The following is a 15,146-nucleotide window of genomic DNA, read 5'->3' on the forward strand; positions in this document are numbered from 1 at the left end:
TGCAACTGATAGGAAGTGTTTATTAAAAATCTCAGCCACCGTTTTGGGGTTATCTACTAGGGTACCTTCATATCTGATATTATTTACATCTTCTCTACTTGTTGTATCTAATCCTGTTTCTTTTTTTACAATGCTCCAAATTGTTTTTATTTTATTATTAGAATTATCTATTTTCTTCTAATAATAAAGGGCTTTTGATTTCTGTATTAGTTTCTTCAAAATTTTATGGTATATCCTATAGTGTTCCCATTTTTCTACATCATTACAGAATCTTATTGCAGCACAAGTTTCCCTTTTGGTTTTACATGACTGTTTTATACCTTTTGTAATCCAAGGCTTACTTACAGAATTGGAAGCAATGTTTCTGACCCATTTCTTGGGAAATATTTCTTCAAAAAGAGCACAGAATTCATTTATAAAACAGTTAAATTTAGTATCAACATCATCATGGCTATATACTAAAGACCAATCCATTTGCTGCAACCTGTAGTTGAAAGTTTCTTTTGCCTCTTCATTCGTTACTCTTATGAATTTCCATTGAGGAAATTCTTTTTTGAACAGATTAACGTCATAAATAGTGAGAATTTGTCCATTGTGATCTGAAAGCCCACTTATAACCTGGCTGACAATATAATTCTGATGTCTAGTTACATCTAAAAAACTGTTGTCTATCATAGTTTGGCACTCGGATGTAATTCTTGTTGGGAAGTCTATTACTGATGTCAGATTATGTAAGGTCATCACAATCTCAAAGTCTATTTTATTCTTATTTTCTGTCATAAAGTTTATATTGAAATCACCTAAAACTACAATATCCTTCGCTTTTGAAAGTAATCCTGACAGAAGGAGTTCCACTGAATGCAGAAAAGTTTTTATGTCACCTGAAGGAGCCCTGTAGACAGCCAACACTATTATTGGGTAGAATTTAGTTATTATTTCTGTGGCACATGCCTCAAATTGTTGTTCCACACAATATTTCTTAATATCTATAGCTTTGTATGCTACACTATCCTTAACATAAATTGCTACTCCATCTTTATCTTTACTTTCCCTACAGTAGTATGTTACTAAACTATAACTTACTCTAGATGACAAGGCACATTTATCAGTAACATGGTGCTCAGTTAAGCACGAAATCTGGGCATTATTTATACTGTCCTTTTCACTAATGTTAATAAGGAGTTGATCTGTTTTGTTTAAGAGGCCTCTTATATTTTGATGAAAGAAAGAGATGCCTTCCTCTTGCTTTTTCATTCTATTAGTGCTGTTACCTGACTGAGAATCCATTGGAGTCTGTCTTGAAACAGGAGAGAGGAGACACCTGACACTACCTACTGTTGTCCCTTCTTTTTCTTCAGGCCCACCCATAAAAAATCCTTGAGATGAGAAGGAGGCTCAGCATTTCTTCTGTCCAACAGCCTTCTATTTATTGTCGTCGATGGTGATGCTGTTTCTGACACTTCAAATGTTGGTTCTGCCACTACTGCTGTGTTTTCTTGTGAACTTGGAGCCTTCTCGTTTTTGTTATTTTCGTCTAAAATAATATTTGGCTGATGAGGAACAGTAGTTCTTTTGTCGTTGAAATCGATGTCCACTGTTCTTTCTGTTAAAATTTTGTCTTTTTTTACATGTTTTGCTGGTGCTGATGATGTTTCTAATGAATTTTTTTGAAGTGTTTTTGTTATAGAGTCAGGCGATGGTGATGCAATTATCATTTTGGTTTTGAATTTATTTTGGTGGTTTTTTATTACCTTGGTTATCAGGCTTGTCAGATATTCTTTCCCCAAGCCATTCAGGTGAAGTCCATGTTGCGTGTGGAATCTACGTCCAATACTGCTTATATCAACGCATTTCACGTTTTTAAAATGTCTGCAGATTTTTGCAAACTGACTGTTGGCACTTTTTATTTCCCTGTTAACACATGACCATCTTACAAGATCATATAGTGATGCGGAATATTGACAAGTATTACGCTAGTGTGAGTGAGGTTCCTCAGACACTGTTTAAGATCGCGCGTTGCACTCGCTGTTTCATTTTTGTAGATGTCATTTGCGCCTCCCAGAAGTACAACAAAGACTTTATCATGCAGATTTTTTTGCCTCTGAGGATACAGTCATGGTTTTAATTTCGCTATACCACACGAAAATGTTTTAGTTGTTTCTTTTAGTTTGCTCGCAAGTCCATGACCATGGCTGTCTGAAAACACAGTTTCCTGTTATTGGAGTTCACAATTTGCGAATCGTTTTGTATTGTTTTACTAAACACTTCGGCACAATTTTTGGTCGGCACATTTATATTGACCTCCTTCACAGTTGTTTGCGTCAGTAAATTTTCTTCTCTTACCTTATTCCCCACAGTGCCTTTCTGCTTTTCCCATCGTTCATGCGAACTGTAAGTTGCATTTTCACTATCGGCGATCGAAAGTACTTGAAATGTGTTTTCGTGCACAAAGCTTGCGTAACTTTCACAGGTTTTCCGAATTTGCACTTTGGTCTTTCTGTTTTTGCACTTAACATTTGACCACTTTTCCGTAACGGACGAACTATCTCGCGCAAGTTTTAGTGTGTTCAGATCACTATTTTCTTGTTGTATTTTCGAAATGTCCGTTTTCAAACTGCCGATTATGAACTGTAAGCTCATTATGCATTCATTTAGTTTCTTGATTTCATCTTTACAATTTTCACATGATTTCTTTTTTAGAGCAAAATTTATGTTTTTCTGGAAGGACACTTCCTTAACTTTTACTGTAGCTGCCATCTTGCCTAAGGCTTGCTGAACTTCTCAGTAAAGTGACCAACAGTAGCCCCCCCCCCATCATGTTGGTGTTCCAGTGGTGTTGGTAGCATTTTTCCATCACTTTAATGTCCTGGTGAAAACGCTCTCCGTACTCCTCACTAACATCTCCCATATTGCCTGGGAAGTAATCAAGGTGACTGTTCAAAAAGTTAACTTTAAGGCTCATTAAACACCCTAAAGTTTTAAACTTCTTTAACATTGAAACATATTCAGGGGCTTTTTCATGGTTCAAATGGTTCAAATGGCTCTGAGCACTATGGGACTTAACATCTGTGGTCATCAGTCCCCTAGAACTTAGAACTACTTAAACCTAATTATCCTAAGGACATCACACACATCCATGCCCGAGGCAGGATTCGAACCTGCGACCGTAGCAGTCCCGCAGTTCCGGACTGAGCGCCTGAACCGCTAGACCATCGCGGCCGGCTCTTTTTCATGTCCTAATGACTTTGTAACAACTTTCTTGAATGATACCCATGCTTCTTTCTCATTTAAGGTCATTTTGGATTCAAAGTAAACATCAATTTTCTAATGTCAGTTCCAACAAAGAGGCTTTCTTTTAGTTTATCTTCTGAAAGGTGTGGAAACTTTTGGCAGAGATACTTAAAACATGGTCCATCTTTAGGCAAAGCCTTTGCAAACTGTGTCATTAGGCTTAAATTTATATGTAGAGGTGGTAGGAGTATGTTTTCTGGATCTACAAGGTTTTTGTGTTGAATGTCTTTCTCACCAGGTTATAAAGACTCCCTCACAGGCCAGTCCTTTCTGCACCAGTGTTGATCCCTAGCCCTACTGTCCCATTCACACAAGAAACATGGAAATTTGGTAAAGCCACCTTGCTGACCAAGGAGCACGCATGTTACTTTTTGATCACCACATTTCATCCAACCATGAGCAGAATAGTCTATTTTATTTAGCACTATTTATAGGTTTTCATAGCTTTCTATCATATGTACAGAATGTCCAACAGGTGTAGATGCATACATGTTACCATAATAGCCTTGAAACGAGTTTTGATGAATCAATAACCAGCCTCCAGTCTTCCTTTTTGTATTCAATACCAAAATCATTCATCAGACTGGGAATGTCTGAGCAGTACACTAAGTCACCTTCTTGTTGAAAAAACTTGAAAAATTGCTGCTCTCTCTTTCTATGCATGTATATGGTGGTTCCAACTGCCAATAAGTTATTTTCTTTTAATGTAGAGCCAAACAGTTCAGCTTTTTCTTTCGTTACGCCCAGATCCCTGACCAAATCGATAAGCTTCGTCTAAGTAAACAATCTGGGCTCCAGACTTTCTGTATTACAACGGAATTCATCATCATCTGGTTCATCTAAATGAGATTGTACATCATAAAATACTTCTTTTGGAATAGAATTTAAATCATCTGGTCGTTCAGCAACCGGCAAATCTACACCATGCCGTACTGGTTGGATGGCAGATGGAAGGTTAGGGTAGCTTATTACCTTCTTGTTTTTCAAATTATGACCAGTAATATCAACATTGCAAAAGTAGCAATCATCTGAATGATTTCTTGGCTCCCTCCATGTCATAGGGACAGCAAATGTAAAGCCTTTTTCTTCCTTTTTGGACCATTTTCTCATATCTTCAACACACACATAACATACCTTATGCAGCGCCCAAGATTTGTCTTGATCACCAAGTTTAGATCCAAAGTATGATAGATAAACCTTTTTCACAAAGTCTGTAATATTTTCTTTGGTGTTTTTTGATCACAAATCCACCACAAATATAAGAAAAACTGTCAGCAGAGTTTTTACAACCACAATTAGACATTGCACTGAGCACATGTACAGGAAACAGGAAAGTGAGCTTAGGTTGACAGTAAACAAAACACCATCTGTTAACACAAAAATAGAATCGACCTTTTTTTGGCGAGCAAATGTTTTTCAGCAGTGCTACCAACATCATCTACATTCATTACACCTCCTTTTTAAATTATTTTAACTGTATAAAAGCTGTTAAATTCTTTAAAAAATCGTCAAATTTAATAAATGTAAACTGTAAAATGTGAAGAAATGGTGGATGATAAAGTTTTTTAAGTATCATATTTGGATTTCCCACCCTGAAAACCGTAAGAATAAGGTATTTTCAGCATAAAAGTTTTTCCATCGTTGGCCTGTGTTATTATTGTTGACAACCTGTCATCAAAATCAAATGTGAAAATACCCAGTGGACCCTTACGGCTGGTATAAAAGTCTAAGTACATTGTGTAGAGCCTCCTGAATGTTTCCCACTCCAGGCCCCAGTGCCATTCATCAAGCACGCAGCACAGCACCACGAGGCAGACCAGTTCATTGAGCAGGGTCGAGGGGTTCAACGAAGATTGTTTTCTTACAGTGAATATAATTTTTTGGTTTAATCAAACAATGGAAAGTCCAGGTTGGAATACCAACAATATTATGAACAGTATAGATTGCTACTCACCATAATGATGACATGTTGAGTTGCAGATGGACACAACAAAAAGACTGTTATGCACTGAGCTTTCAGCAAAACCCTTCTTATGAAAAGAAAGGAAAATATACACACATTCACTCAAGGAGACACACCTCTGAAGAAGGTTTTTGCTGAAAGCTCAACGTGTGTCAGTGTTTTCGTTGTGTGTGTCTGCAACTCAACATGTCATCTTTATGGTGAGTAACAATATATTCAGTTCATAATAATGTTAACTTTTTGATGTGTTATGAATAAGAGTGGAGTAGCACAGTGAGTTTAGTTTAGGCCAACCACAGTTCTAATAAATTGAATACTGATCTAGTTAGAAATGTGCTTATATTTTGGAACCACATTGACAAGAGAAAAGTATGCACTTGCAAAAAGGAAGAAGGTGCCATACTGCCACAGTGAGGTGGAGATGGGGGGGGGGGGGGGGGGGGAGTGTTGAAAGTAGCAGTAGGAAAGGAGGCATGTAAGAGGTGGCTTGCTATACTGGTTGATGTGCAAGTTTGAAGTTCCTTGCATGTTATTTTAAAAAAGATATTTTGTTTTTTTAGACAAATTTGTGGTATGTGGAATCAGGGATTTACTAATGCTGTTAATAATTTATTGGTTATTAGATTAAAATATTTATCAGAGAAGAGCATAACAAATTAAGTACTTTTTCCTTCTCTCATCTTCTCATATGAAATGTGGAATTACTATCACTTGGCAGATGCAGTAAATTTGAACTTGATGTTAATAGCCCAAGTAATTGGTTGAAATGGGTATATGACATCAGCATGTAAGAAATAGCAATGTGTTTGTTCTCTTAACATATTGCTTATTATATAAACTTGTTTTGTGAAATTTTATGATAGATTTCTTTTTATAGAACTCATTATTCCATAATAAATTTCTGAGATAATGTGCATGCTATTGTGCAACATTATCCTGAAGTAGTCAAAAAATGTAATTATTTTAATTGTAAGTTTGTATTCTGATTTCAGGTTTTAATCCAGAGTATCCAGATGCTAATACAAAGAACTTGTGCGTCTACAGGTGTTCATTTGAAACTGTATTTCTCTTTGAGACAGAAAGGTTCTATACTCAAGAAAGTGTACAATTCATTCAGAACCATCCATTAACTGAATATATGAAGAAGGTAAATACACATTTGGTTGTACAGCAGTATGTTCAAAATGTGTGTGAAATCTTATGGAACTTAACTGCTAAGGTCATCAGTCCCTAAGCTTACACACTACTTAACCTAAATTATCCTAAGGACGAACACACACACCCATGCCCAAGGGAGGACTCGAACCTCCGCCGGGACCAGCCGCACAGTCCAAGAATGCAGCGCCTTGGACCGCTCGGCTAATCCCGCACGACATACAGCAGTATGACTTCCTGTAAATACAACAATATATTCAATTTCTATAACCAGTTTAGAAAATTTATGTTATTAACAACGTGAAAACATATGCCAGTTGAACATGGAAGGGTGTTTATGATATTCAGTTGCATTGTGCATGTGTTGAATTCAGCATAAGACAGTGGTTAATAAATATGTCTTCAACACAAAGATTGTTTTGAATACCATAGTTGTTTTACTAGGCTTGATCCTATGTTAGACAGTTTGCCCTTGCCTTACTTAGCCAGTTGCAGGAAGAGCTAAAGTTTGTTGTAGATTCCAAACTATTATGCAGCTTGGTAATTTTCAAATTAAAAAATCATTGTGAGAGGTGAAACAGACAGTAAGTGACAGAAAAAACTTTGGGCACACTTTAAATGTAATGTAGCATCGTTTGAAATAAATTGGTCAGTACTAGGAGTAAAAGAAACAATAGAGTTGTGATGATAAAGAATGAAGTAATATACCACAATTACACCTTGGAATTAAATTGCAAATGTTTGTATAGGAAATCAGAGGGAGCATCTAACAGACAGCCTTAAAATAACACTTACATTGATGTTATTCTGTTCTACCTGCTTCCTACAAGCAACTGTCTTTCCAGCAGATACTACCTTCAGATATCTGTTTTATCAGACTCTGTAAATGATGCCAATGAACCTTGGTTTTTATAATTAAAAAGTTACAAGATTATGAAATTTCTGTTAGTGAATGTTCTTTCTACTTCTTCTGGCACACGCTGTTGACGCAGTTAACTACCAAATGCAAAATGTTTTGAACAGTACTGAAGGTAATTTGTTTCCCTTTAGTTTAAAGTTTTCAACCCATGAAATTTCAAAGGTCTCAGTGATGCAAAGAAGTCACATAAAAATGTGACAAACATTTCAGAACTTGAAAATAATGTTTCTTGTAGTTTCTGTTGTCAATGACTCAATTCTCTCAGTTCTTTCCCAGAGCTCTCTGCCCTGTGTGCTTTCCTGCGGCACCCCACATATTGCCGCATGTGCTTTCCTACAGCAGCTGCCCCACTCCCCCCCCCCCCCCCCCCCCCCCCTTCCACCCACCCAGCCATTTCCTGTAATGTCCTTACCCTGTGTACTTTCCCAATGCACTCAGGCTCTCTCCCCCATCCCCCCCTCCACCCTTCCCTTTGTCATTATTTCCTGCAGTGCCTCACAGTGTGCATGGGCCTCCCTTGCCATTTCAGGGGGCGTGCACCTGACCCTGCTGTTTCATGTGGTGCACCTCACCCTACCATTTCACACAGGCCATCTCTCCCGTGCAGTTAACGACAGCATTTCTCCCCGGCATATGAAATTTTAAGTGGAGGGAATGATATAAAGTAGTCAGACCAAATGAGGCCAAAATGTAATGTGAACTCTGGTAGTTTCTGTTGTCTATGGTCCACTGACCTTCACATTTCCTGCAGAGCCTTCTGTGTATAGTTTCCTGCAGTGCTTTCAATGTGTACATGTCCCTGGCACCTCAGCACTGTCATTCACCATGGCACCTAGCCCACTGTCATTTTCTGTGACATGCCACTTCCTGTTTTCTTTTCTCAAGGTCCACTCTATGGCCATTTGCTGTGGAGTGCTCTCCCCACTGCAGAGCCATCTGCCATGATGTGGACTGCTGCCTCATGTGCTGTTTGATTTTCCTGCCTCATATCCATCAACAATGTTATGCCCCTCCTGTCTCATGGTGTTCTTGTATCTCTTCGTGCCTCATGCCAATTCATGGTGACCTCTCTCCCTTATTCTGTACTCATTGAACTCGCACCCCTTTTTCATCTTCTGTGTTCCCATTTGCTGCCCTATTTTGGTACTTATATCTTCTACAGTGCTGATTTTGTTGGGTCAGTCCATGGGTGGATTCCAAGGAATAGGTGAGTGCTGAGACAGAGAGAAAAATAATTAGAAGCACATGTAAGATGAATGTAACATCATTTACTTAATGTTCTTCTGCAAGTCCAAGTAGCATTGCAAACTAGTCTGTTACACAGGCACATTCACTATAAACAATCATAATAATAAAAAGAAAGGCTCCAAGTGAACTTCTTGATTAGACCGCCTGGTGTCGGTATGGCATCTTCTTGAGCCGGCTCAGTGATGTCGCTATTCGCACATGCAGTACAAGCTGTGTCTGCAATCCAGCTGCAGATTGGCAGGGCTGTCACATGTGTTACTGCCAGCTTCTGGATGTAGAATGACTGGCATGGTGACAGTAGTGTATTATACAACATTCCTGCCCCCCGGTCCTCCCCCCCCCCCCCCCCAAACTCCATGCCATCCTAATATATAGGTACAAAAAGTGGCAGCGAGAGGAGGGAGGGTGGGGCAGGTCTCTATGCAGAATTCAAAAATGCAGCTTCTGTCCGCAACCTGACATTTGTCTTGTGAATGGATGGAAACATCAACCAAAAAACCAGCCATAGGATGCACACCCTCGCCCAGGGATAAAACATCATCTTCCACTGGGGAAGACGCAGTCGTGACTGGAGGGTCCACAGTGACTTCTGGAAATGAGTTCATCTCTTGCAGCTGGGGCTACTGGCACTTTGGCGATGGTGAAAGCAGTGCATTGACAGCTATTGGCACCCCATCTGGGACCAGCAGTGTGGGACACGAGGGAGACGAAGGCGGCTGAGGGTGTGGGATCCTCCAGGGCACTGAATCTGCAAATGAGAAACCCATGGCAAGATCACACAGCTCACAAAAGTGAAACTGATTCTGATGGAACATCTGCAGATCGTTGTGATCCTTTAAGACATATGAAGAATTGTCCATGATTATCTTGATAATGCCTCATTCCCAGACCTGCATCTGCTGAAAACTCTGAAAAGATGACATCATTAAATTAAACTTAGATCACTGCAGAGGATGAGCCGACCACTGTGGGGGATCCGGCAACTGCGGCAGTGTCCTACGTCAACACCCGTGCAGCAGTTCTGCTGGTAGCTTGCCATTGCGTGATGGGGAACAGTACGAGGAAAGGAAGAGCACTAATGCTTAGTTGTATGGGAAACATTTGACTTGTTGATCTGTTGCTTGACTGTTCAGATGAAGCATTCCACTATACCATTAGACTGAGGGTGGAACAGTGCTGTCATCATAAGCTTTATGCCATTGGCATCACAAAACTGCTGAAATGCTGCTGATGTGATGTGAACTGGGGTCCACTGTCGAAAACTACAACTTGTGTTAGAACTCTGATGCAAAAAATTGAGATCAGGGCCTTGATAGTACTAGCAGTTGTGGTGGTTTGCATGGGCACCACAAATGGAAACTTGCTAAAGCAGTCTGCTACTATAAGCCAGCAAGAATTCCAGTAGGGACCCACAAAATCAATATGCCGATTTTGCCAAAGGGCATTGGGCTTGGGTCAATCAAAAAATTTCTGTGATTTAGCAGCCTGGTGTTCTGCACCTGTTGGGCATTGTGAAGTCAATTGTTCAGTTTGAGTGTCCATGCAAACCTGTGTACAATGGCATCGGACGAGATGCTTTGGGCACACAATGCCCCAATGTCCTTGATGATGGAGAAGGTGAAAAGTTTCCTTCTGAAGCAGATGTGGCTTGACTCAGGATTGATCATTGCTTCTGTGTCATAAGGTAATACCATGCTGGACAGGTAAGTCATACTGAATATCAAAATAATGGCATACAAATGAATCACTAACCTGCTTAATCAAATGTGGTCAACCAGTGCAGATGTATTGCAACAAAACCTTGAGATTGAAGTCTGCATCTGTTGCCTGAGCAACCTGTCAGTTGTTGATGGAAAACCATCAGTTATTTCATTGTCCTCAACATCAGTGTGGAAACATGAACCTTCAGAAGTGTTGAATGCCAAACCAAGTCAACTGGTAGGTGACAGAGAGTTTCTACATTTGAATGCTTAGTTGTTGACCTGTACATAATTTCATTACTGATAATTTGAGAGGAGAAGAGACCAACAAAGCAACTTTTGTGTCATCCATAGAGAGGCTGGTTTGGAAAGGCTGAACAATGGAGTGAGAGGTATGTAATCCATCACCAAGTAAAATTTTCTGCCATATGAATAATGGGGGAATTTGGTCACCTCATATATGATAGCAAGAGCTTCCTTCTCAATCTGCGATTAGTTGCACTGTACCCTGTTGAGGAGTTTATGTGGGGAGGCAACTGATCTAGCTCTGCGTGAGAGAACAGTGCCAATCTTGCAAGATTTAACTATACTAGTCTACTGCCTAGCATAATGAATCTCTTTGTATCACTCCCTCGGTCCGCAGCTCGTGGTCGTGCGGTAGCGTTCTCGCTTCCCGCGCCCGGGTTCCCGGGTTCGATTCCCGGCGGGGTCAGGGATTTTCTCTGCCTCGTGATGACTGGGTGTTGTGTGCTGTCCTTAGGTTAGTTAGGTTTAAGTAGTTCTAAGTTTTAGGGGACTGATGACCCTAGATGTTAAGTCCCATAGTGCTCAGAGCCATTTGAACCATTTTTTGTATCACTCCCATGGCTGAGACTTTGTGTGCCACAGTGCATGAGCTATGCGCACAACCTGTTTACTACTACTCCATATGGCAGAATTGAAGCCAACCACTGCACTGTCACACAAATTCTGATGCTCCACTAATTTCAAAGACTGATGCAAACTAGGATGAAGATACTTATGAATCTTTTGTCGTATACAAGGATCTGACACATTTTGAGTAATGGCATCCCAGATCATGACATCAATGTAATAACATGCATATTCACACTTAAATTTACAAAGGCATGTAAGCCCTTGTAAGTCTGCTACCCACTGCTTGTTAGTCTGATTAAGTCACCTCTGGAAATGAAAGAATTTGTAACGTGCAGCTGCCACATTAATCTGTTCATCAAAGTGTTTGTCTTGTGCAGAAATTTATTCTTCATAAGAAACACTTTCAGGGCGACTGGTGGGGAAAAGTTGACAGACAAGCATGTACACTGACATGCCAAATATTGCAAGAAAATAAGGTTGCCTGTCACCTGTCCCTACCTTCAGTGTGATGTGCCATGATGTGTGCATTGAGCTGTGCTTAGTACTCAGATCGTTCCTTGTGTATTGAATCAAAAGCTCAGACTGGTGATCCACAAACAGCTGATGCTGGCTGTGGCTGTTTTGCGGGAGGTGAGAGTGGCAGCTGTTTGTTAGCTTGTTCCACGAGCAATCTTGTTGTCATTTGCATCAAATTCTGCATTTTCCATGCCTGAAACTGAACAATCTGTATTACTGACAGATTTTTCAGAGGACTAACCATGTTGAATACACACAAAAATTACATGAAAACTGTGCACCATCACTGGAGGGGGGAACCACAGACAAACGCAGGTCAAAGTTTTGAACATCCACCAGAACAGTTGCGTCACCAGTTGTTGGGTCAGAAAAGTGATAGATGCTGAGGAATAGATGGGTATTGACACAGAGATCAAAATAATTAGAAGCACATATATTAGATATGTAATGTCATGTACTCAACTTTCTTCTGAAAGTCCAAATAATATTCCAAACTAATCCATCACACAAGTACATTCATCATAAACAATCACAATAACAGAGAGCCAAATTAATACACCACAAAGGCTCCAAATGAACTTCACCATCAGACTGCCTGGCATGGGACATTGACTTCTTAATACATCTCGGTGCTGATGCTACTCTCACGTGCAGCAGAGAGTGTGTGTCTATGAGCTGGATGTGGATTGGCAGGGCAGTCACATATATTAGTGTCAACCTCTGGATGTAGAATACCTGGCATGGTGTTCATAGTGTACAACACCACAGGTAATAGCTGGTACTGAGTACCTGAGTAATGGGGATTTTTGTTGCATTGAAAGTGGGCATCGTGAATAACCACTATACACCTTACTTCTGACTGTCATTCCCTATATCTTTAATCTCATGATTTTATATTATATTTCCATCTGAAGTTTCTGTACTGATCATTTACTTCATACAGTACTTGCACCTCAACTTTCTTCTTATGTTATATCATCACGTTCTCAAGCTGGGTGGAATGAGTGTGTAATATTGCTATACACACATACCTGTATTTGTTGCGTAGCAATAGCTATGTGTTGATTTATTGATTTGAGTTTCATTACTTGTTTTCTCTTTGTTATATTTAAGTACATGCTATATGGAAAGTGGAAACCTCAACATTGCAATTGATTAGAAGCCAGTTTCTTCTTAAGTATACATTGCTTAAAATTTGTTCCAGGTCGAGCAAAGAGTACTTGAAGAAAAAAAAAGAGTCCAAACATGTCTTCATGAAACAACATGGGACAAGCTTATTGACATCTTTGATAGAGTATTAATTGAGAGATATGTAGAAATGTTTCTTGCAGAGTTTGTGGTACTACTTTTTAACAATCAAACTGAAGACCTTGGAAGAATGTATCAGTTGGTATCTCGTGTTTTATTTGGTACACAAAACTTACGGGTCCTGTTTGAAGGCCATGTTACAGGTGTTGGACTAGCTTCCATAAACCAAGTTGCTGATGCTGCTATTAATGTAAGTTACGAATTTGAGTCTAATAAATTTTCTTTGCCTTTTACTTTTTTTTGATGTCATAAAAGAACATATATGTGATAATTAATCTTTTGATTTGTTATTGTCTTAGCTCATATCCCTCCCTACTCTCCTCCCCTCCCCCTCCAGCCCTTTCTCTCTTTCTCGTTACAATAAAGCAGTCCTAATTGATATCTGTCAATGTTAACGGTGTACTTTCATGTTATTCACCACAACTAACTATTGTCTTTAGATTTATTGTCCACCCATTTCATGGCCATGTTCACTGGCAGCATTCATTGGTGTGATGTCTCTGGCGATCAACATGGTTGTAACTACAGCAGCTTCACTACCAGTCATTTGTACTTCCTTTGTCACTAGGAGAGAGGGGTTGATTGCTGTGCATGTTGACCTAACATACACCATCTGTCCAAAAATTTCTGAGACTGATTTTATTCCTGGCGTATAAATGATGTCAGCTCAGTAACTATGGTGACAGCCTGAAGAAACAATTGTAAACAATAGATCTGCAGTCAACCAGTCAATTGTGAGCAGGCAGTGTTGAGTGTTGAATTTGCAGCCATAGTGTGCCAGCATTGTGGTGTCACTAATCATAATGGAGCAGTATCTCTAAATAAAGTGTTAAACACATTCTTCAGAGTGCTTTGAAGAAGATAAAAGTGTGAATAAAGTTTCTCCCACACATTATGTACAAGACCTGCATCATTAAAACACCATCTTAACTTTTCTCTGTTTTTCATTAATCCAGTCTCAAAACTTTTTGGGCTGACAGAGAACATACAACTATTTTGAGATTTTCTTTACTAATTTGTCTAATCTAATGCACTTTCTCCTATACTTGTGTTTGGCAGACTGTGTCAGTATCTGTTCTGTGTGAAGTGTGCACATTGAGTTATTTTATGTTCAGGCGTATCTAGTTCTCCACATTCACACATTCCTTTCTGCTGCCTTTTAATTTTACATAAAGTTGTGTAAGTACTGTCCCATTAAGAAGTGGATTGTGTGCTGATTGTGATTGACATGATTCATTCTTACCTTCCTTTGAAGTCCAGGGAGAGTATTTATAGCTCATTTCACTGGTATGCTACTCTCCTGCCATACATCCATCCTCTGGTTTTGAAACTGGATTATTTATTGTGCCACATTTTTGTACTTGTTCTGGGTCAGCAACCAGTACCATGCTGCCAGATATATATACTAGTTACATCAGTTGAGTACATTCCCCGAATGGGAAGCAATGACCCCACTAACATGGTTCCAGGGACCCAATGAGCCTTATGATGAGTATACCCATCTTGGCCTCATAGAATTCACTGTTATTTCTCTAGTAACAGCATTTGTGAACATACATTGGTCACAGAGGTAATGACAGTGCAGAAAATAGCACTATGGTATGTCTAGGTTTTTTCTATGGGTACTCTGCATGTCATAGAGCAAACCATGGCTAGTTTAAGCATTAGCATGCTGGCTTTAAGTCCCACTAAGTAGGTGTATATAACAGGACTTCTTTTTCATCCAAATTCACTTCTACATTTCTACAAATAATGCTGTGTTTTGTAGTTACATGTCCGAACTTAACAACCAGGGCTCTCTGAAGTTTCCACAGTAGTAGAAAGTGTGGTTTTGTATATTTCAGTGGTAAGTTTTTTTGGGAACATCATTTCATCGTGTTTCATCACACCACAGGTTTTATCTTGCAGTGAACCCCTGGAATTCCCTGCACCCATGTCATGGAGATCATCTATAAGTGCAATAATATCTTTTATTCCCCTTCCACAATTTGAAAAAGGGGCTCAATTGGGAGATTACTTAAAATTGGCCCCTCACACTGATCCATGAGGGCATCATCTTTTATATTTTATATTTTGACAGGAGTACAATTTTATGCGTATCCCAAGTTGTCTTATTGATATGAGCATTATATTTTACCAGAGATTACTGAAGGTACCTGTGCTGTTTATT

At 39.4% G+C, this 15,146-nt stretch overlaps 1 protein-coding gene across 3 annotated transcripts in view; it reads left to right on the forward strand.

Annotated features, from left to right (window-relative positions):
• Positions 1 to 15,146, forward strand: part of LOC124721647 (cullin-1-like) — a 248,952-nt gene that overhangs the window by 113,269 nt on the left and 120,537 nt on the right. For all 3 annotated transcript variants that reach the window (XM_047246710.1, XM_047246712.1, XM_047246711.1), the window contains exons 7-8: positions 6,247 to 6,401; positions 12,873 to 13,166. In XM_047246710.1, the coding sequence (XP_047102666.1) occupies positions 6,247 to 6,401; positions 12,873 to 13,166 (449 nt within the window). The remainder of the gene's footprint in view (positions 1 to 6,246; positions 6,402 to 12,872; positions 13,167 to 15,146) is intronic.

The sequence above is a fragment of the Schistocerca piceifrons genome, chromosome X (assembly GCF_021461385.2).
Source record: "Schistocerca piceifrons isolate TAMUIC-IGC-003096 chromosome X, iqSchPice1.1, whole genome shotgun sequence".
NCBI classification, from domain to species: Eukaryota; Metazoa; Arthropoda; class Insecta; order Orthoptera; family Acrididae; genus Schistocerca; species Schistocerca piceifrons.